This window comes from Anolis sagrei, chromosome Y, assembly GCF_037176765.1.
Source record: "Anolis sagrei isolate rAnoSag1 chromosome Y, rAnoSag1.mat, whole genome shotgun sequence".
In the NCBI taxonomy this organism is placed as follows: Eukaryota; Metazoa; Chordata; class Lepidosauria; order Squamata; family Dactyloidae; genus Anolis; species Anolis sagrei.
Window position 1 is genome coordinate 1,881,203 of NC_090035.1, and position 22,656 is coordinate 1,903,858.

Here is a 22,656-nt window from a genome sequence, read left to right on the forward strand (position 1 = left end):
CTCCAGTTCCAGAGAAATGAGTTGAACCAATTGAGGGCCTGACCACGAACTCCAGGGCTTCAAGGGAGCAGCCTCCAGGCCTCTTGCTTTTGTCCGCATTGGGAGATGGCGTTTCACTTTACTCTTGCCCACTTTGGGAGATTACTGTCTGCTTTGCTCTTGTCTGTTTTGAGGAACTTTGGGTTAGTTGTATTGTTGAAGGCTTTCACAGAATCACTGGGTTGTTATAGGTTTTTCGGGTTGTATGGCCATGCTCTAGAAGCATTCTCTCCTGGCGTTTAGCCTGCATCTATGGCAGGCATCCTCAGAGGTGGTGAGGTCCTCACAACCTCTGAGGATACCTGCCATAGATGCAGGCAAAACGTCAGAGGAGAATGCTTCTAGAACATGGCCATACAGCCTGTAAAACCTACAACAACCCATTTGGGTTAGTTGATGTTGTGTGGTTTTTATTCTCGGTATGTTTAGCTTCTTGAAGGGAAAGAGAAGGAGAGAGAACAAGAGAGGGAGGGAGGCTGGGATGAGGACAGGAGAAAGAAGAAAAGGATGCTTTGGCCTCTTCAGTTTCTACTTCCTTGCCACAACTTTGTACTCCTTCCATTTTAAAGTCTATCTTTTTGTTATTCCATGTTAATGTGCATTTGTACATTAATTAATCTATATAAATAAAAATGTAATGTTCGTTTGTGATACCATCAGAACTCAAAAACCACTGGGGGAATTGGCACCAAATTTGGACACAACAACCCAATGTATGTTCTCCACTCAACCCCCCCCCCCCAAAAAAACACTTCCCGCTCCCTCCCCCCACCCCACCTTAGAAAGACGTTCAACTGTAAGCCTCAGGGAGGGAGGGGGAGGGAAGGAGTGCACGTGCATGGCCAGCAGCGAGTGCGCATGCCCAGCAGGCTCCCATGGAGGCCCTCCCTTCAGGAGCTGGAGGAAAAGCCCTCATCCCCGCAGGCCTGCTACCCTGTCACTATCCTTTACATCAGGGGTCCTCAAACTATGGGGCGTGGAGAAGGGTGAGTCCCCCTCTCCCCCAAGACATGCTTCCCCAGGCAGAAGCACTCCGGCAGGTGCAGAGGAGGTCGGGCTCCCTCCTCCTCCTCTTCCAAGGAGTAAACTTGCAACTGAAGGAAAGGAGGGATGGGGGGGCACATTAGGAGCTGAGGGGAAGGAACAAACAAAAAGAGGTAACAACACTTTAGAAAGGAAGGAAGGAAGGAAGGAAGGAAGGAGAGAAGAAAGGAGGGAGGGAAAAATGGAGGGAAGGAAAGAGAAAAGGAGGGAGGGAAAGAAGGAAGGAGGGAAGGAAGGAGAGAGGGAAGGAAAGAAAGAAGTACCAAAGGAAGGAAGAAGAAAAGTAAAAAGGAAAGAAAAAAGGAGGGAAATGCAGGAAAGAAGTAAAGAATCCAAGGACAAGACTATAAGATAAGAGCGTTCGCGGACGACATCATTGGAATAATAGAAGAGCCAAAAAACAATCTAGAAAAATGGCTAAAGACAATAAAAGACTACGGCGAGGTCTCGGGATTTAAGATCAACTTAGAAAAGACCAAAGCAATAACAAAAAAACATTACAAAGAAAGAACAGGAAAAAATTGGGAAAGATTGGAATATCCAAATTACACAAAAAATAAAATACTTGGGAATAATTCTTACGGCTAAGAATCTACAACTATTGGAAAATAACTACATAGAAAAATGGAAAAAAATAAAAAAAAAGAGCTGGAAAAATGGGGAAACATGAAATTATCCTTATTAGGAAGGATAGCAGCGGTGAAAATGTCAATCCTGCCAAAATTAGTGTTTCTATTTCAAAACCTGCCAATAATTAGATGCCAAAAAATAATTAACAATTGGAAAAAAGATATAATGAGATTTATCTGGCAGAAGAAAGCACCAAGAATAAATTATAAAAACATGACAGAGGGTAAAAGCAAAGGTGGTTTAGCTACCCCGAATATCAAACTGTACCACGATGCATGCGTTCTCATCTGGATAAGAGATTGGGCAAAACTCAAGAAAGAGAAGATCCTAAACATAGAAGGGGAAGGATTGAGATCAGGATGGCATGCCTATTTAGGATATGACAAAGCCAGTAAAGAAAAACATTTTGGTAACCATTTCGTGCGTTCATCTTTAATCAAGGTGTGGAATAGATACAAAGATAAATTTTACAAAAAAACTCCACTATGGCTGTCGCCACTTGAAGCCTCACAAAGTAGAATTCTGGGATGGAATGATTGGCCCAACTACAAGGACATAATAAGAAAAGAAAGAGGAGAATTCAAGATTAAAACCCAACAAGAACTAAAAGACATAAATAGTAAAATCTCATGGTACCAATACGAACAAATTAAACAACATTTCAAGAGAGATAAAGAAAAAGGATTCGAAGAAGGTCCCTGTTTCTGGGACAAAATAATGCAATCAGAAAACAAATTAATTTCCAAAATATACAAAAAACTGCTAGAGGAAGAAGGAGACGCAGGAAAAGAAAAAACCTACATGAAGAAGTGGAGGGAAAACATAGGGAGAGAGATTAAAAAAGAAGAATGGGAAGAAGTTTGGAATAAGAAGTTAAAATATTCAAAGGCAATGGAACTCAAAGAAAATTGGTTTAAGGTAGCTTATAGGTGGTATATAACGCCCCACAGACTAGGAAAAATTAATAAAAATACGAACACCAAATGTTGGAAATGCGAAAAACAGGAAGGGACATATTACCACCTATGGTGGACCTGCCCAAAAGCAATAAACTATTGGAGAAAAATACAAAAAACATTACAAAAAAATACTGAAGACTAATATACCATGGAAACCCGAAATCTTCTTATTAGGGATACATAATATAAAATTGGAAAAAAACAAAGATAAAATACTATTTTTATTGTTGACTGCAGCCAGAATAGTCTATGCAAGACATTGGAAAGGAAAAGATCCTCCAGAAGAAGAGGAATGGTTAACGAAAATCCTGGATATAAGAAATATGGATAAATTAACATACATACTCTCTAAAAGAAGGGGCACTCCAACAGCTGAAACAGATTGGAAAGATGTAACAACATATCTAGCAGAAGGAAAAATAATGGAAATACTCACATGAAAGAAGCTGAAGGAAAGGACAAATAAGGGGAGAGCTGAAAAGAGACAAAGAGGGAAAGCAAGAAGAGGGAAAGAATGAAGGAATAGGAAGAACCTCCTAAAGATACCAGGAAGTCAATGACAGAACAGAACACACATACCCCTTTCCCCCACGCTCTTCCTCACAATTCCTTCCCAATTTCTTGCTTCTACACCCGGTACACTGTAGTTATAAATATATCACCCGTTGTAAATACTCAGAAACCACATTGCTTTCTATTCTTCTCTAAGCCTTTCAACCCCCCCCCATCCCCCCTACACCCTCTTCCCTACCCCCCCATCAGATTTTTTATGTTTTTTACTTTTTATGAAAATTAAATAAAGATTATTTTAATCAGAAGTAAAGAAGGAAGGAGAAAAGGAAATAAAAAGGGAAAGAAGGAAGGAAACAGGGAGGGAAGAAAGGAGACAAAGGAAGAAGTAGAGAAAGGGGGAGAAAAGGAAGAAAAGACAGACGGAAGGGTGAAAGCAAAGAGCGAAAGAAGGAGTGAAAAAAAGAGGTAGAGAAGGACGAAAGGAGAGAAAAGGGGAAGAAAAAGGGGGGAAGGCATAGGTAGGTCCCTCTCTTTCATAATAGTCCAGATATCTACCTCTGCTTTGAAAATTCTTACTATAGGCCACAGCAACGCGTGGCAGGGCACAGCTAGTAATTTATAAATTACATTTAGTTAATTTAAAACACATAATTGAAAAAAAATGTGGGGGGGGGGGGGTTGGGGGATCGGAATGGATTAATAGCATTTCAATAGGAAATTTAATTTGAGATAAGAGTGTTTTTAGTTAAGAGCTTGGTCGCGGAACAAATTAAAAGCCAAGATATCACTGTAGTGTGACCAATCCTCCCACCATGGATTTGGAAAAAAAAAAAGACTATCGCTTACATTTCACGGTGACCCTGGTGTCATGGTTGGTGTTCAAATCTGGTTGAGTTCAAATCCGCACTTGGCCATGGAAGCCCACCTAGATGACCTTGGGGAACTCACCCACAGAGGAAGGCAATGGCAAACCCACTCTGAACACATCTTGGCAAGAAACCCCCACAATAGAGTTGCCTTTCTGTTAATTGTTGTCACGTTCACTTTGACTTATGGCGACTCCATGAATGAGCGACCTCCACGTTCTCCTTTTGTCCCAGGTAGGGAAAAGTCTTGAGATGACCTTGGGAGAAGCCCTCCTCATTATCTTTTCCCTTTCTCTTCCTTTTGGTAGCCAACAACATCTGCTTCTATGGCGAGTGCTCTTACTACTGCTCGACGGAGCACGCTCTGTGTGGGAAGCCAGACCAGATTGAAGGCTCGCTCGCTGCCTTCCTGCCAGACCTCTCCTTGGCCAAAAGGAAGACCTGGAGGAATCCGTGGAGACGCTCCTACCACAAACGCAAGAAAGCAGAGTGAGTATTTTCTGAATGTGTGTGTGTGTATGTGTATATATGTAAACACACATATATATACACACAAAACCATATAGACAGACTGGGCCACAGCAATGCATGGCAGGGGATGGTTAGACTGTGAGAGCCGTTCAGCAGTGGAACTCTCTGCCCCGGAGTGTGGTGGAGGCTCCTTCTTTGGAAGCTTTTAAACTTCCAAAGAGTCTTCTTCATCAAGACTCTAACTATTGGGGGGAGATTGTTCTTCTCGTTGCTAACATTGCCAAAACGATCTTGACAGATTAGAGAGATGAATGGCCAAAACTAACACAATGAAGTTCAACAGGGAAAAATGCAAGAGACTCCACTTTGGCAGGAAAAACAAAATGCAAAGAGACAGAATGGGGGATGATGAGGCCTGGCTCGAGAGTAGGACGTGAGAAAAAGATCTTGGAGTCCTCGTGGGGAGGAAGTTAAACATGAGCCAGGAATGTGATGTGGCGGCAAAAAAAGCCAATGGGATTTTGGCCTGCATCAAGAGGAGCATAGAGCCTAGATCCCGGGAAGTCCTGCTCCCCATGCTCTCTTCTGCCTTGGTTAGACCACACCTGGAATATTGTGTCCAATTCTGGGCACCATAATTCAAGAGAGATATTGACTCTAAGCTGGAATGTGTCCAGAGAACGGCGACTAAAATGATCAAGGGTCTGGAGAACAAGCCCTACGAGGAGCGGCTTAAGGAGCTGGGCATGTTTAGCCTGAAGAAGAGAAGGCTGAGAGGAGATATGATAGCCATGTATAAATATGTGAGAGGAAGCCACAGGGAGGAGGAGGGAGCAAGCTTCCTTTCTGCTTCCCTGGAGACTAGGACGCAATGGAACAATGGCTTCAAACTACAAGAGAGGAGATCCCACCTGAACATGAGGAAGAACTTCCTGACTGTGAGAGCCGTTCAGCAGTGGAACTCTCTGCCCCGGAGGGAGTGTGGTGGAGGCTCCTTCTTTGGAAGCTTTGAAACAGAGGCTGGATGGCCATCTGTCGGGGGTGATTTGAATGCAATATACCTGCTTCTTGGCAGAATGGGGTTGGACTGGATGATGGCCCAGGAGGTCTCTTCCAAGTCCTTGATTCTATGATCCTTTTCTCTAGGTGGGAAGTTGACCCAGATTACTGTGAAGAAGTGAAGCAAACGCCTCCCTACGACCGAGGGACCCGGATCTTGGACATCATGGATATGACCATCTTTGACTTCCTCATGGGTAGGTTCCCCAATGTCTGGCATAAGACCGCTGCCGAGGTCGTTCCTGGCAGATCAACAGGGCCAGAGGTAGCGTTAGGCCAGCTTCCGTCTCAGAAATGGAAGGTAGTCATCCTCCTGTGACTGTCTGGTTATTGCTGTTGTTGGTTATGATGGTGGTGGTGGTGGTGCATAAGTGTTGATCTGCTCATGGGTTCAGAATGTAAGTAGACATTTGAGAAACCTTTATCCAAAACTGGGTTGCTTGCGAGTTTCGCTAGCTGCCTGGCTAAGTTCCAGAAGCATTCTCTCCTGACGTTTCACCCACATCTATGGCAGGCATTCTCAGAGGTTGTGAGATATGTTGGAAACTAGGCAAGTGGGGCATATGCACACACACATATACTTACTTAGGTGATCCCTCGTAGTCCAAGGATGATGGTCCTCCAAGTGTAGTGTCGTGGTGGTGGGTCCGTAGGTGACTGTGGAGCCCTATTCTTGACCTGCATCCTCTCCTGATTTCCAGGTGGAAGGCAGTCCCGGTCGGGGTTTGCTTGACGTGCCTTCCTCTTGGCATGTTTCTCTCTTTCACCCTCCATTCTTGCCTCTTCAAATTCTGCAGCACTGCTGGTCACAGCTGATTTCCAGCTGGAGTGGTCAAGGGCCAGGGTTTCCCAGTTCTCAGTGTCTATGCCAGAGTTTTTAAGGTTGGCTTTGAGCCCATCTTTCAATCTCTTTTCCTGCCCTCCAACATTCCGTTTTCCGTTCTTGAGTTCAGAGTAGAGCAACTGCTTTGGGAGACGGTGGTCGAGCATCCGGACAACGTGGCCGGTCCAGCAGAGTTGATGTCAGAAGAGCATCGCTTCAGTGCTGGTGGTCTTTGCTTCTTCTTCCAGCCCGCTGACATTTGTCCGCTTGTCTTCCCAAGAGATTTGCAGGATTATATTATATTATTATTATTAGCATTTAATATTATTAGCATTTAATATTAATATTATTATTAATAATATTAATATGTTAATTATAATATATTTATAATAATATATTATTAATAGATTATATATTAATAATATTATTTTAAGAATAATATTATTAATATATTTATAATAATATGTTACTATTAATATATTATTAATGGATTATTTTATTAATATATTATATATTAATATAATATGTTCATAATAATATATTATTAATAACAATATTAATAATAACTAATTAATATTAATAATATTATTAGCATTGAATATTAATATTATTATTAATAATATTAATATGTTAATTATAATATATTTATAATAATATATTATTAATAGATGATATATTAATAATATTATATTAACAATAATATTATTAATATATTTATAATAATATATTACTATTAATATATTATTAATAGATTATTTTATTAATATATTATATATTAATATAATATGTTAATAATAATATATTATTAATAACAATATTAATAATAACTAATTAATATTAATAATATTATTAGCATTGAATAGCCTTGCAGCTTCAAAGCCTGGCTGATTCCTGCCTCATTGCAACTTTCTCACTTGCCTCCCACAGACAATGTTCTCTCATCCTGGACATTATTCCACAGATATATAAACCCAATTTTCCTGACTTCACAACCTCTGAGGATGCCTGCCATAGATGTGGGCGAAACGTCAGGAGAGAATGCCTCTCAGTCAGCGCCATATACTCCTCCTCACACGGGGTTTCCCTGTGAGCCTTAAGTGGCATGACTTAATTATATTTGTTTTCCTATCCATTGTAGGCAACATGGATCGGCATCACTACGAAACTTTCGAGAAATTTGGGAATGAAACCTTTATTATCCACTTAGACAACGGAAGGGGGTAAGTTTTCTAAAATGGGTCAAAGCCACAAAAAAACACGGGGAAAGTGTATTAAATTGCATGTTTCCACTTTTGTTACGTAATGTTATTGGGGGGCTTCGGGGCCAGGCGACCAGGTCCCATTTCCCTCCTCCATCCACTTTCAGCAATGGAGACAAAACTATTTATAGTCCCAAAAGCAGGGCATCGAAGTGAATTTCTGGAGACATTTTGTTTTCTCATTTTCTTTTTCGGTTATAGGTTTGGAAAATACTCCCACGACGAACTTTCTATCTTGGTGCCTTTGAATCAGTGCTGCAGGTACGTTTCCCTGGCTGTTGCATTATGAAAAGATCTTGGAGTCCTCGTGGACAAAAAGTTAAACATGAGCCAACAATGTGATGTGGCGGCAAAAAAAGCCAATGGGATTTTGGCCTGCATCAAGAGGAGCCTAGTGTCTAGATCTAAGGAAGTAATGCTACCCCTCTATTCTGCTTTGGTTAGACCACACCTGGGATATTGTGTCCAATTCTGGGCACCACAATTCAAGAGAGATATTGACAAACTGGAATGTATCCAGAGGAAGAGCGCGACTAAAATGATCAAGGGTCTGGAGAACAAGCCCTATGAGGAGAGGCTTGAGGAGCTGGGCATGTTTAGCCTGAAGAAGAGAAGGCTGAGAGGAGACATGATAGCCATGAATAAATATGTGAAAGGAAGCCACAGGGAGGAGGAGGGAGCAAGCTTCCTTTCTGCTTCTCTGGAGACTAGGACGCAATGGAGCCATGGCTTCAAACTACAAGAGGGGAGATTCCACCTGAACATGAGGAAGAACTTCCTGACTGTGAGAGCCGTTCAGCAGTGGAACTCTCTGCCCCGGAGTGTGGTGGAGGCTCCTTCTTTGGAAGCTTTTAAACATAGGCTGGATGGCCATCTGTCAGGGGTGCTTTGAATGCAATATTCCTGCTTCTTGGCAGAATGGGGTTGGACTGGATGATGGCCCAGGAGGTCTCTCCCAATTCTAGGATTCTAGGATTCTTGGGTTTGCACACATGCACTGTGTTCTGTTTTTCCTTTTTAAAATTTAAAGGTCTTATTGTTTTTTGGGAGGAATTTTTCGAGTGAAGGACATAGATTGCTTTGAGTGGTGTCTTGTGTCCAAATTTGATGTCAATTTGCCCACCAGTTTTTGAGTTCTGTTAATCCCACAAAAGAACATTACATTTTTGTTTATATAGAAGATAGATAGATAGATAGATAGATAGGAAGATAGATAGGAAGATAGATAGGAAGATAGATAGGAAGATAGATAGGAAGATAGATAGGAAGATAGATAGGAAGATAGATAGATAGGAAGGAAGAGATAGATAGATAGATAGATAGATAGATAGATAGATAGATAGGAAGATAGATAGGAAGATAGATAGGAAGATAGATAGGAAGATAGATAGATAGGAAGGAAGATAGATATAGATAGATAGATAGATAGGAAGATAGATAGATAGATAGATAGATAGATAGATAGGAAGAAAGAAAGAAAGAAAGAAAGAAAGATAGATAGAAAGATAGATAGAAAGATAGATAGAAAGAAAGATAGATAGATAGATAGATAGGAAGATAGATAGGAAGATAGATAGGAAGATAGATAGGAAGATAGATAGGAAGATAGATAGGAAGATAGATAGGAAGATAGATAGATAGGAAGGAAGATATAGATAGATAGATAGATAGATAGATAGATAGATAGATAGGAAGATAGATAGGAAGATAGATAGGAAGATAGATAGGAAGATAGATAGATAGGAAGGAAGATAGATATAGATAGATAGATAGATAGATAGATAGATAGATAGATAGATAGGAAGATAGATAGGAAGATAGATAGGAAGATAGATAGGAAGATAGATAGGAAGATAGATAGGAAGATAGATAGGAAGATAGATAGATAGGAAGGAAGATAGATATAGATAGATAGATAGATAGATAGATAGATAGATAGATAGGAAGATAGATAGATAGATAGATAGATAGATAGATAGATAGAAAGATAGATAGAAAGATAGATAGAAAGATAGATAGAAAGATAGATAGATAGATAGATAGATAGATAGATAGATAGGAAGATAGATAGGAAGATAGATAGGTAGATAGATAGATAGATAGATAGATAGAAAGATAGATAGATAGATAGATAGATAGATAGATAGATAGATAGATAGATGATAGATGATAGATAGATAGATAGATAGATAGGAAGATAGATAGATAGATAGATAGATAGATAGGAAGGAAGATAGACAGATAGATAGATAGATAGATAGATAGATAGATAGATAGATAGGAAGGAAGATAGATAGATAGGAAGATAGATAGATAGATGATAGATAGATAGATAGATAGATAGATAGATAGGATATGATCTCTACCCAATTCCTTCTTTTCTCTCTCTCCCGTTCTTGCCTTTGCCTGCTCTGTTCCCTGATTCTGAGCCGTGCCTCCAGAAAACCAGGGCATTGCCTACTAAACGATGAAGCAACCTTTTGATATCTTGAGTTACCTGATCCTTTGCGAACGTAGAGCTCAGAACTTTCCAGCCTTCAGAATCAAGAGATGCCTTGTATTTTGACCTTCTCAGCCAACTTCTGCAGAAGACGGCCAAGGGTGACAAGGGTTGGGAGCTCTGGAATGTAAGAGGAGCCCTGTGGAAGCGGAACCAAATCCATCTCCTCGAGTGTCCCCTTGACCAGCCAAGAGGCTTCCAGCAAACTCAATAGGAAGCTTTGAATGCAAGCGCTCTCTCTCTCTCCTGCCATTGTGCCTCTGACGCTGTGAGTGAATAGAGGCACTCCAACCAAGTCTCAGTTTCAGGATTGGAAAAGATGCTTGTCTATTTTTTTTTAGTGAAAAGCATTTTATATGGATTATGAATCAGCTGTTTTTTACCTGTAATAAGCAGTAAGAGCACCCAAAGCTTCAGAGAGCTTCTGTTCAATCATTGCAAGGCTCCCTGGTTGAGCGGTGATGGCACGATCATCAACATAGATGAAACTCTCTGTCCCTTCTGGCAGTGGCTGGTCATTTGGGTCAATGTTAAGCATTGATGGTACAAGCTGTAATAGGAAGTAAGGGCACCCAAAGCTTCAGAGAGCTTCTTTTCAACCATTTCTAAACTCCCTGCTTGGGCGGTGATGGCACGATCATCAGCATAGATGAAACTCTCTGTCCCTTCTGGCCGTGGCTGGTCATTTGGGAAAATGATAGCATTGATGGTACAAGCTATAACAGGCAGTAAGGGCACCCAAAGCTTCAGAGAGCTTCTGTTCAACCATTTGTAAGCTCCCTGCTTGGGTGGTGATGGCACGATCGTCAGAGTAGCTGAAACTCTCTGTCCCTTCTGGCAGTGGCTGGCCATTTGGGTCAATGTTAGCATTGATGGTGCAACCTCTAATAGGCAATAAGGGCACCCAAAGCTTCAGAGAGCTTCTGTTCAACCATTTCTAAGCTCCCTGCTTGAGCGGTGATGGCACGATCATCAGCGTAGATGAAGCTCTCTGTCCCTTCTGGCAGTGGTTGGTCATTTGTGTAGATGTTGAACATGGATGGAGCAAGCACGCTCCCCTGAGGCAGGCCGCTCTTCTGTTTCCGCCATCTGCTTCTCTGGCCCTGGAACTCAACAAAAAAGCTCCTGTTTTGTAGCAGGTTTCCTATGAGGCGGGTGAGGTGGTCGTCCTTGGTGATATTATATGTTTTTCTCAGGAGGAGGATCCCTCCCTCTTCCCAATGTAATTCCTGGTCTTTCTTCTCTTCTAGAATACGGAAGTCGACTTACCTGCGCCTCCAGCTCCTGGCCAAGGAAGAGTACAAGCTGAGCCACCTGATGGAAGAGTCTTTGCTGAAGGACAAAATTGCTCCCATTTTGTACCAGTTGCACCTGGAAGCCATGGACCGGAGGCTTCGGATAGTCCTCAAGGCCGTCCGGGACTGTATAGAAAAGGACGGCCAGAGCAACGTGGTGGAAAACGACGTTGTCTCCGACACGGACACGATTACGACCAAGAGGTAGTGAAATCGCGAGACAGTCCCGGCTTCCTTTTATTCGCTCTCTCCAAGAAGAAGAAGAAGGAAACCAAGAAGAGAAGAAAACATCCCACACACAAGAAACAGTCTTGCGAAGGACTGTGCGTATGCCACGTTGTGAATTCAGTGAATTCAGAAATTGCAATCATCATCGTTCTCCAAGTAGTTTAAGGTGTAGACTCTTGAGAAGAATGTCGGCTGCGGACAAGCAGCTCGTGTCACCGGCGGGACGGACAAACAGACGGTGGTGGCTCTCGGTGACTTTCGGTGGAGGCGACCGTCCTGCTTCCATTTGTCTCTAAGTTATTTCTTCCCTTGGCCCATCGAAGGCATTGGATGACCCTTCATGGGAGGTGGAGCTTCTGGTAAGCCCTGCCTGCCTCGTGGTTGTGCATTCCTCACCACGTTCTACACAACCGTGGGTGTGTTTGCACGCACGCAGAGGGAGGAAGCGCTCGCTTACGAGCCATACTGGATAAGGCTTGCGGGGGGAAATTAAGGGAGATAATGGCACGGCGAGCAGGATTATCTCTCTGTGTGCAAACCAAGAAGGAACACGTGGTGGTCGCTCTCCAAGTCCCCAAAGAGGATGGGATGACGTGACACTCGCCTGCCGGCAAAATGGCCCCTCTCCTTTTCTCCTTTTGTTTGTACAGAAAGCAGATCTTTATTTAATATTTTGTATTTATATAGAGGGGATGGTTGTGGACTTTTCCAAAAAATAATGCAAACCTACCTACCAAATTTTATTTGAGAGAGAGGAATCAGGTTAGCGTTCATTGCTCGCAAGGTAAATAAAGGCTGGCATTGAGCTAAAGCACACTGGTCAGAGCAGGCATGGTCCAACTTGGGTCCTCCTTCGAGGTGTTTTGGACTTCAGCTCCCACAATTCCCGGACTCAGGCCCTTTCCTTAGTTGCCCAGACTAGTTTGAAGATGTTCCCAATTGTGGCCCTCCCTCCAAGTGTTTTGGACTTCAGCTCCCACAATTCCTGGACTCAGGCCCTTTCCTTAGTTGCCCAGACTAGTTTGAAGATGTCCCCACCAACTCTCTGAGGACAACTGAGTCATAGATCCATACTAGGTGTGTGCAATCCATGGTTCTAAATGGTTCTAAAGTACTTACGAAACTAAAGTTCTGGTGATGAAAACTAGGGGGTGCTGGTGCTTTGCTTCTACAGTGCTGCTAAAGTTCTGGTGGTGAAAATTTCGGAACTCTAACACAACTTTCAAAATGTTATAATAAATGGCAGTTCCTAATAGGTTCTGTCATAAAAATCACCAATAATGAAATAATAATGAAATTTTCAAAGTTTTGTTAGAGTTCTGAAATTTTCACCTCCAGAACTTTAGCAACACTGCAGAAGCAAAGCACCAGCGCCCCCTAGTTTTCACAACCAGAAGTTTAGTTTTGTAAGTCCTTCAGAACCATTTAGAACCATGGATTGCACAAGCCTAGTAGCTACAATAACATAAATCACCCAAAGAGTCATGGCACCTGGAGCTTGGCCCTTTCCACATTCATAGAATCCTTGAGTTTAGGCTCTGTGTGTTTATAGTACAAGGGGAAGGACATCATGTCAACACAACGTTCTGCAAATGGACAAGGAACACCAGGAGAGCCCCGTGGTTTCATAGCCAGTGGAGCACTTGACAAGGCCATCACCTAAGAAAGAAAGGAGTCTAGAGTGTTTACATGAGTACAAACTTAAATGTAGACTCCCATCATCCTAATACTATGACACATAGAAACCTCAAGCTGGATGAAGCCCCATGGACCATCAGTTCCAACACTTGCTCCATAGAAGGTCTCCAGCTAGTGGAGAACATAGCCAGTGGAGCACTTGACAAGGTCATAACCTAGGAAAGAAAGGAGTCTAGAGCGTCTACATGAGTACAAACTTAAATGTAGGCTCCCATCATCCTAATACTATGACAAATAGAAACATTTAGCTGGAAGGAGCCCCATGGACCATCAGTTCCAACACTTGCTCCATAGAAGGTCTCCAGCTAGTGGAGCACATAGCCAGTGGAGCACTTAACAAGGTCATAACCTAGGAAAGAAAGGAGTCTAGAGCAGTGGTTCTCAACCTGTGGGTCCCCAGATGTTTTGGCCTTCAACTCCCAGAAATCCTAACATCTAGTAAACTGGCTGGGATTTCTGGGAGTTGTAGGCCAAAACACCTGGGGATCCACAGGTTGAGAATCACTAGTCTAGAGTGTTTACATGAGTACAAACTTATATGTTGACTCCCATCATCCCAATACAATGACGAATAGAACCATTGAGCTGGAAGGAGCCCCATGGACCATCAGTTCCAACCCTTGCTCCATAGAAGATTTCCAGCTGGTGGAGCACATAGCCAGTGGAGCACTTGACAAGGTCATAACCTAGGAAAGAAAGGAGTCTAGAGTGTCTACATGAGTACAAACTTAAATGTAGACTCCCATCATCCTAATACTATGACACATAGAACCATCAAGTTGGAAGAAGCCCCATGGACCATCAGTTCCAACACTTGCTCCATAGAAGATTTCCAGCTATAGATAGTTGCCTAGTTTTGAAGATGTTCCCACAATCATACAATCTTAGAGTTGGGAGAGGCCTGGTGGGCCATCCAGAGCCCACCATCCTTCCACCTCGGGACAATTGACTTTTATGGCTGGTTCATATGTCCTGTCTTCCCTTGTGGCCCATGGCCATGTGCTGTGAGCCACAATGGCTAATAGTTGGATCATTGGATGGCATAAGAAAGAGATCATGACAGGGAGCTGAAGTCCAAACACCTGGAAGGCCAGCTGAAGTTTGCCCATTCCTGGTTAAGAGTTATCTTGGGAGAATTCTGCTTTAACATCCTGGTCTGGAATTCAAGAATGGACTTGCATTTTTGTCCATGGACTTCCATGTGCGGAACATAGAGCCGAGCAGTTGGGCAATGTCTGTATTTATCTAGGGATGCTGCAATGTACGAATATGCCTTTCCACAATGGTGGAGCTGCATTTGAGCCAGTGCTTAGTGGGCAAAACAGTTGCACCCGGTGTTCCTCAAAGCATGTGTAGGCATAAGATGGAAAAGACTGGGAGTCCAAAAGGAGCATCTAATTCACATTAGAAGTACAGCTCAATGTGTCAGAGGGCTCCAATGTGCAAGGGTGGGTCACAATGGTGGATCCACATTTGCACCAGTGCTCAGTGGGCACAACAGTTGCATCTGGGGTTCCTCAAAGCACGTGTAGGCACAAGATGGAAAGGACTGGGGGTCCAAAAGTAGCATCCAATGCACATTAGAAGTACAGTTCAATGTTTCAAAGGACTCCAATGTGCTAGAGTGGGTCACAACAATTGCATCTGGTGTTTCTCAAAGCACATGTAGGCACAAGGCGGAAAGGACTGGGAGTCCAAAAGGAGCATCCAATGCACCTTAGAAGTACAGCTCAATGTGCCAAAGGACTCCAATGTGCTAGGGTGGGTCACAAAGGTGGATCTGCATTTGCCCGAGTGCTCAGTGGGCACAACAGTTGCATCTGGGGTTCCTCAAAGCATGTGTAGGCACAAGATGGAAAGGACTGGGGGTCCAAAAGGAGCATTAGAAGTACAGTTCAATGTGCCAAAGGGCTCTAATGTGCTAGGGTGGGTCACAAAGTTGGAGCTGAATTTGCGCCAGTGCTCAGTGGGCACAACAGTTGCATCTGGGGTTCCTCAAAGCATGTGTAGGCACAAAATGGAAAGGACTGGGAGTCCAAGAGGTGCGTCCAATGCACATTAGAAGTACAGTTCAATGTGCCAAAGTACTCCAATGTGCTAGAGTGGGTCACAACAGTTGCATCTGGTGTTCCTCAAAGCACGTGTAGGCACAAGATGGAAAGGACTAGGAGTCCACAAGGAGCATCCAATGCACATTAGAAGTACAGCTCAATGTTCCAAAGGACTCCAATGTGCTAGAGTGGGTCACAACAGTTGCATCTGGTGTTCCTCAAAGCACGTGTAGGCACAAGATGGAAAGGACTAGGAGTCCACAAGGAGCATCCAATGCACATTAGAAGTACAGTTCAATGTTCCAAAGGGCTCCAATGTGTTAGGGTGGATCATAAAGGTGGATCCACATTTGCACCAGTGCTCAGTGGGCACAACGGTTGCATCTGGGGTTCCTCAGAGCACGTGTAGGCACAAGATGGAAAGGACTGGGAGTCCAAAAGGAGCATCCAATGCACATTAGAAGTACAGCTCAATGTGCCAAAGGGCTCCAATGTGCTAGGGTGGGTCTCAAAGGTGGATCCGCATCTGCGCTAGTGCTCCGTGGGCACAACAGTTGCATCTGGGGTCCATCAAAGCACATGTAGGCACAAGTTGGAAAGGGCTGGGGGTCCAAAAGGAGCATCCAATGCACATTAGAAGTACAGCTCAATGTGCCCAAGGACTCCAATGTGCTAGGGTTGGTCACAAAGGTGGATCCGCATTTGCGCCAGTGCTCAGTGGGCACAACAGTTGCATCTGGGGTTCCTCAAAGCACGTGTAGGCACAAGATGGAAAGGACTGGAGGTCCAAATGGAGCATCCAATGCACATTAGGAGTACAGTTCAATGTGCCAAAGGGCTCCAATGTGCTAGAGTGGGTCACAGTGGGTCACCTGGCCCTCTGTTTAAAAAGTTTGAGGACCCCTGTTCTACAACATGACCATACAGCCTGAAAAACCTACAACAAGACCAGAGTTTCATTCATAACATTCCACATTGTGCACGAGATTTTGGCCTTGGATTGAAGTGCAAGCCAATGACTTTAGGATGGAACAGAAGTCTATTTTCCATCGAAGTTTTGAAACTGTATAATTTTATATTGAACGGTAACACCTGTTTTTTCTTCATGTGCGCATCCACTGTTTCTTGCGTTGACCTTCCTTCCGGTTCTTTCGTTAGCGGTCCTTTCTTTCCATCGTTTCCTTCCCAGTTTCCCTTCTCACTCACCTCCTCACCGTGTCAAGGATGAAACCATCTCCACACTGGTTTCCTAATCCAAAAGGAAAAGGAAAACACACTTCCCAACCACAGTACGGCCAGGCAAAGTTACAACGATATAGTTAGAAGGGGGAGAAAAAGAAAAAGTAAAGATAATCAAGACTTTGGTAATTTGCGCATTGACAGGAATACTTGAATGTGATTTTACAAAGTGATGTTGCAAAACAAAATGACAAATTGTACTCTTTATCCATCCGGAAGCAGCAGCGGTTCTCTTCCTCGGCTGTCGTAGCGGCGCGGCTGCTTTCCCGACTTTTGCTTTTGATAGTTTTCATGTAAATAGAGACATATACCGGTTTTGAAAAAAAAATGAGGGTTAAAAAAAAATACACAAAAAACTGCTTTCAGCAGCAATAGATTTACTTTTGCAGCATTTTTTTTTTTTTGGTGGATTTGTTTGCAATGTGGTCCCAGTGCAATAAAGATATTGGCAAATGTGTAGCCAGAAAGTCTATGTGATTGTTTTCCTTTATAGAATCATAGAATCAAAGAGTTGGAAGAGACCTCATGGGCCATCCAGTCCAACCCCATTCTGCCAAGAAGCAGGAATATTGCATTCAAATCACCCCTGACAGATGGCCATCCAGCCTCTGTTTCAAAGCTTCCAAAGAAGGAGCCTCCACCACACTCCGGGGCAGAGAGTTCCACTGCTGAACGGCTCTCACAGTCAGGAAGTTCTTCCTCATGTTCAGGTGGAATCTCCTCTCTTGTAGTTTGAAGCCATTGTCCCATTCCGTCCTAGTCTCCAAGGAAGCAGAAAACAAGCTTGCTCCCTCCTCCTCCCTGTGGCTTCCTCTCACATATTTATACATGGCTATCATATCCCCTCTCAGCCTTCTCTTCTTCAGGCTAAACATGCCCAGCTCCTTAAGCCGCTCCTCATAGGGCTTGTTCTCCAGACCCTTGATCTGCTCCCTCCTCCCTGTGGCTTCCTCTCACATATTTATACATGGCTATCATATCTCCTCTCAGCCTTCTCTTCTTCAGGCTAAACATGCTGAGCTCCTTAAGCCGCTCCTCATAGGGCTTGTTCTCCAGACCCTTGACCATTTTAGTCGCCCTCCTCTGGACACATTCCAGCTTGTCAATATCTCTCTTGAATTGTGGTGGCCAGAATTGGACACAATATTCCAGATGTGGTCTAACCAAAGCGGGTGGAAACTTATGGACGCGGGTGGAAACTTACATTTGCTCAAGACGTGGAGAATCCATCAACTTTTCTTTGCAGCAGTGGTAATAATAATATGATACACTTTATTTATATTCTGCTTTATCTCCCCCCCCCCCCCCCCGCCCAAGGGACTCAATCTACATTGTTCTGTCGCACGCTGGGCATGTAAATAATTGTCTTTAAATAGGACATGCGACCTTTGCCCAGCGGGAAGCCAGGGGGCCCAAAGAGAAGTTCTCAGAGGTTTTCCACCACAAATAGTCTTTAGATCAGTGTTTCTCAACCTGGGGGTCGGGACCCCTGAGGGGGTCACAAGGGGATGTCAGAGGGGTCATGAAAGACCATCAGAAAACACAGTATTTTCCGTTGGTCATGGAGGTTCTGTGTGCCAAGTTTGGCCCAATTCAACCGTTGGTAGGGTTCAGAATACTCTTTGATTGTAGGTGAACTATAAATCCCAGCAACTACAACTCCCAAATGCCAAGGTCTCTTTTCCCCAAACTCCTCCAGTGTTCACATTTGGACATATTGAGAATTCGTGCCAAGTTTGGTCCAGAATCCATCATTGTTTGAATTCACAGTGCTCTCTTGATGTAGGTGAACTACAACTCCAAACCTCAAGGTCAATGTCCACCAAACCCTTCCAGTATTTTCTGTTCGTCATGGGAGAACTATGTGCCATGTTTGGTTCAATTCCATTGTTGGTGGGGTTCAGAATGCTCTTTGGTTGTACGTGAACTATAAATCACAGCAACTACAACTCCCACGGGACAAAATCAATACCCTCCCCGATCCCACCAGTATACAAATTTGGGTGTGTTGGATATTTGTGCCAAATTTGGTCCAGTGAATGAAAATACATCCTGCATATCAGATATTGACATTACGATTCATAACAGCAGCAAAATGACAGTTATGAAGTAGCAACGAAAATAATTTTATGGTTGGGAGGTCACCACAATATGAGGAACTGTCTTAAGGGGTCGTGGGATTAGGAAGGTTGAGAACCACTGCTTTAGATGGCTTGTGAAGTATAACAAAGTCCTTTATTAATGAACAGTCAAACAGAAACTTCTCTTGTCTTCAATAAAGCTAAACAAATGCTTCCAGGCTTTATGCAACTGGTGACTTCCTAATCTTGCCCACGGAGGACAGGCAACTGTCTTCAGTAACTTCTTCTTTACTTTAAAGGAAAATCCCCTTTTTAACTTCTCCCAGGCTGACTGTAATCTAACCCTTACTGATGTGGGCTCCACTACCGGGTCGAACTGCGTCTTGAAGCGCCGAGTGAACCTACCAGTAAAGGTTTAGATATTCTCCAGCTGGAGTTCTTGTCAGGGTTAGACTCTTCAGTCTCGGCACAGCAAGCGTGAGGTTTCAAAATAAACAAACTCAGGCAGCATTCTTCTTAAAGTTTCAAAGTAGCTTTACTTAAAGCGTCTATACACAAAGGACTACATCATGGAACTGAAAAGATGGCGACGAACAAAAGCATAGCAAAAAGACACAGCAAACAAGAGATCCGCCCTTCCGTGTTATCTATGTTCTTGGCTGGTACACTCCCTAGTTTTTCTCAGGGCAAAGGAATGTTGTGTTATCACAGTTTCACTGTCTGGCCTGTAACTTTGTAACAATAACATATGTGAGCTGAACAATAAATGAACATGTCTGAATCCATCTTTAAGAAGCAAAACTAATACATTATAATACTAATGCAAACACATTGAAAAACATACATATGAAATAACTATAACTATTCTGACAGTTCTTTGGTCTTTAGGGCTGTTTCCCTGGAAATCTTTGGAGACTCTTAAGACTGTTTCCCCCCGGAAAGTCTTAAAGGTTGAAGCTTTTGTACAGGGGAAGCTTGCACATGTCCTGTACATTAGCTTTCCTTGCTGAGACTAACTAAAAAATTGCTCCCTTCCATTCCCAATTGCCCTGAGGAAGGGGCGGAACCAAAACTCAATGATGATGGACAGGTGGCTTGCCCTATGACTGCAACCAAAGAAAGCCACCCCCCTGCAGAAGCCCTGAAATCCCGGTCTGCAAGAAAACACTCAAAACAAAGCAAAAATGAGCCGGAGCTCCTGGTACAGCCGCACCAGCACATACATATAGGGCAAACATGGCATCGTGCAAGAATTTAGGGGTCTTTGCCAGGAGGCAGAGACTAATCAGACTCATCAAAGAGTTTGTTACCCTGGCGAGACAGAGAGAAGCACCCAATCCCTGATTTTTCCCAATAAAAGGTCTCACCAAGTTGAAGGAAGTGCCACCGAGGTTTATTAGCGATTCAGCTGAAAAGGATGCAGAGCGGCAATCATTCGCCAAGCAGAGCATGAAAAGTTACACAATAAATGCCATTTTTATAGAAAATACAGAGTTGTGAATTTCAAATCTCCCGCTCCAGCCTCCTGTCGGTCTTGAAGGTGATTGGTTGGCGCGCAAACAGCTGGGAGGAGGCTCGCCCGCTTCCCAAGCGCCTGGGCCAATCACAGAGCAGTTGTGGCGCGCCAGAACTAATGGGAAGACTCCTGCCACCTCGGTGTTTCAGCGAATCAGGAGGGAGGGAGGCGGGATGATGGAATACAATGCATTTTTGAATGGATTATGGCTCAGTAAATGTCCAAAAGCTTAACGAGTTCTGAAAGGACCTGCCAGTCAAGCTGGCCTATTGTTTTGTGAGTGGTGGCAATAAACATGTTGCAGCACAACCCGGGTTTTTCCTTAACTGCGAGACAGGGGAACAATGGGGGGCAAACTTGTGTAGATGTTCTCAATAGGAAGGCTTGTGTGTAAACAGGACCGGGGGGGGGGGGGGATTTCCTGCTTATCTTAATGAAAAGTGATCAAATTCTGTCAAATGAATTACCTCCTGATGGTCAGCCTCCAAGGTCAGGAAATAACTCCTTTTCTATTGTCCATGCAAGATATGTCTTCGGTGGAGGGTTTCGGTATTTAATAATAATAATAATAATAATAATAATAATAATAATCCTTTATTTATACCCCGCTAACATCTCCCGATTGGACTTGGTGCGGCTTACAAGAGGCCGAGGCCCAACACATCAGTAAAACAACAGCATAACAAATACAACAATAAATAAACTCATAAAACAAGCAATAAACATTAAAACAATAGCAAATAACATTAGACAATAATACCATGACACATTTAAAACTAAGGCCGGGCCAAATGTAATGATTAAAATTTTAAAATGCTGAACATGACAGGTGAGATGGATAGGTTCTTGGAGATAAGTGCGGTGTGCAGACAATCTTAATCTCTAGTAAAGTGCAATTGGGACATGATGCTTGGAGTTTCCTATTCTGGGAAGGCACACTGGAACAACCACGTCTTCAAGCTCTTCCTAAAGACTGCCAATGTTGGGGCTTGTCTGATATCGTTGGGGAGAGAGCTCCAGAGTCAGGGGGCCACTACGGAGAAGGCCCTGTCCCTCGTCCCCACCAATCGCGCTTGTGATACAGGTGGGATTGTGAGCAGGGCCTCTCCAGATGATCGAAGAGATCGTGTGGGTTCATATACGGAGATGCGGTCACGCAGGTAGGCGGGTCCCAAACCGTTTAGGGCTTTGTAGGTGAGCACCTGCACCTTGAATTGGGACCGGAAAATGAACAGCAGCCAATGGAGCTCCTTAAACAGAAGGGTTGACCTCTCTCCGTAAGGAGCACCAGTTAACGACCTGGCCACTGCCTGTTGGACCACTTGGAATTTCCGGGCCGTTTTCAAGGGCAGCCCCACGTAGAGCGCATTACAGTAGTCCAATCTGGAGGTGACTTCACTAATTGCTTTGTCCCTTGGGGCTGGGTGACTTCATCGGCTTTATTAAGGCAAGGGAATGGGCAAAGGGTCAGGAAAGGGTCAGAAACATAAGGGGAATATATAGAAATATTGCGATCATGCACAAGGAAATCATATCTAGGCATCCCTTCCCTCCCTCCCTTCCTCCAACAGAGCAATTGATAAAAGCCTTTATCATGGCATAGTATGAATTCATCGTTCACTTTTGGGAAAATTCATGGGCAAAAACAAGTTCATGAAGGAAAGAGGAGTCCAAAACGTGGCAGGAAGTCCAAAGATCATTAAAAAAAGGAGTCTGATGATTTCCACTCAGCCAAAACATGAAGCCCGGCAGCACTGAGGTCAAATCTTGTCCATTGTCCTTGGAAAACTATAAGTTACTATCTCTTATTGGGGGGGGGGGCATGTTCAACTTCAAACATTCCATGCCTTTTACACCGTGAACAAAAATGACATACAATAGACACAGACAGAGGTCAAGGCCTTCCCCTTTTCATCATGCCTCCTCTCAGCCTTCTCTGCTGCAGGCTGAACATGCCCAGCTCTTTCAGCCACTCCTCATAGGGCTTGTTCTCCAGACCCTTGATCCTTTGAGTCACCCTTTTCCTCTGGGCACATTCCAGCTTAGAGTCAACATCTCCCTTCAATTGCAGTGCCCAGAATGGGACACAGTGGGAATTCAAAACGATCTTGACAGATTAGAGAGATGGGCCAAAATTTACAAAATGAAGTTCAACGGGGACAAATGCAAGATACTCCACTTAGGCAGAAAAAAATGAAATGCAAAGATACAGAATGGGGGACGATGAGGCCTGGCTCGAGAGCAGGACATGTGAAAAAGATCTTGGAGTCCTCGTGGAGAGGAAGGGGAACATGAGCCAGGAATGTGATGTGGCGGCAAAAAAAGCCAATGGGATTTTGGCCTGCATCAAGAGGAGCCTAGTGTCTAGATCCAGGGAAGTCATGC

General features: G+C 43.5%; 1 protein-coding gene across 1 annotated transcript in view; it reads left to right on the top strand.

The window, feature by feature from the left end:
• The window catches only part of LOC132780034 (extracellular serine/threonine protein kinase FAM20C), a 148,258-nt gene extending 131,114 nt beyond the window's left edge, over positions 1-17,144 (top strand). Inside the window, exons 6-10 of the mRNA XM_067461339.1 lie at positions 4,360-4,540; positions 5,669-5,778; positions 7,543-7,624; positions 7,865-7,924; positions 11,414-17,144. Coding sequence (XP_067317440.1) covers positions 4,360-4,540; positions 5,669-5,778; positions 7,543-7,624; positions 7,865-7,924; positions 11,414-11,666 — 686 coding nt within the window. The 3' untranslated portion in view covers positions 11,667-17,144. The remainder of the gene's footprint in view (positions 1-4,359; positions 4,541-5,668; positions 5,779-7,542; positions 7,625-7,864; positions 7,925-11,413) is intronic.
• Positions 17,145-22,656: the final 5,512 nt, after the last annotated feature.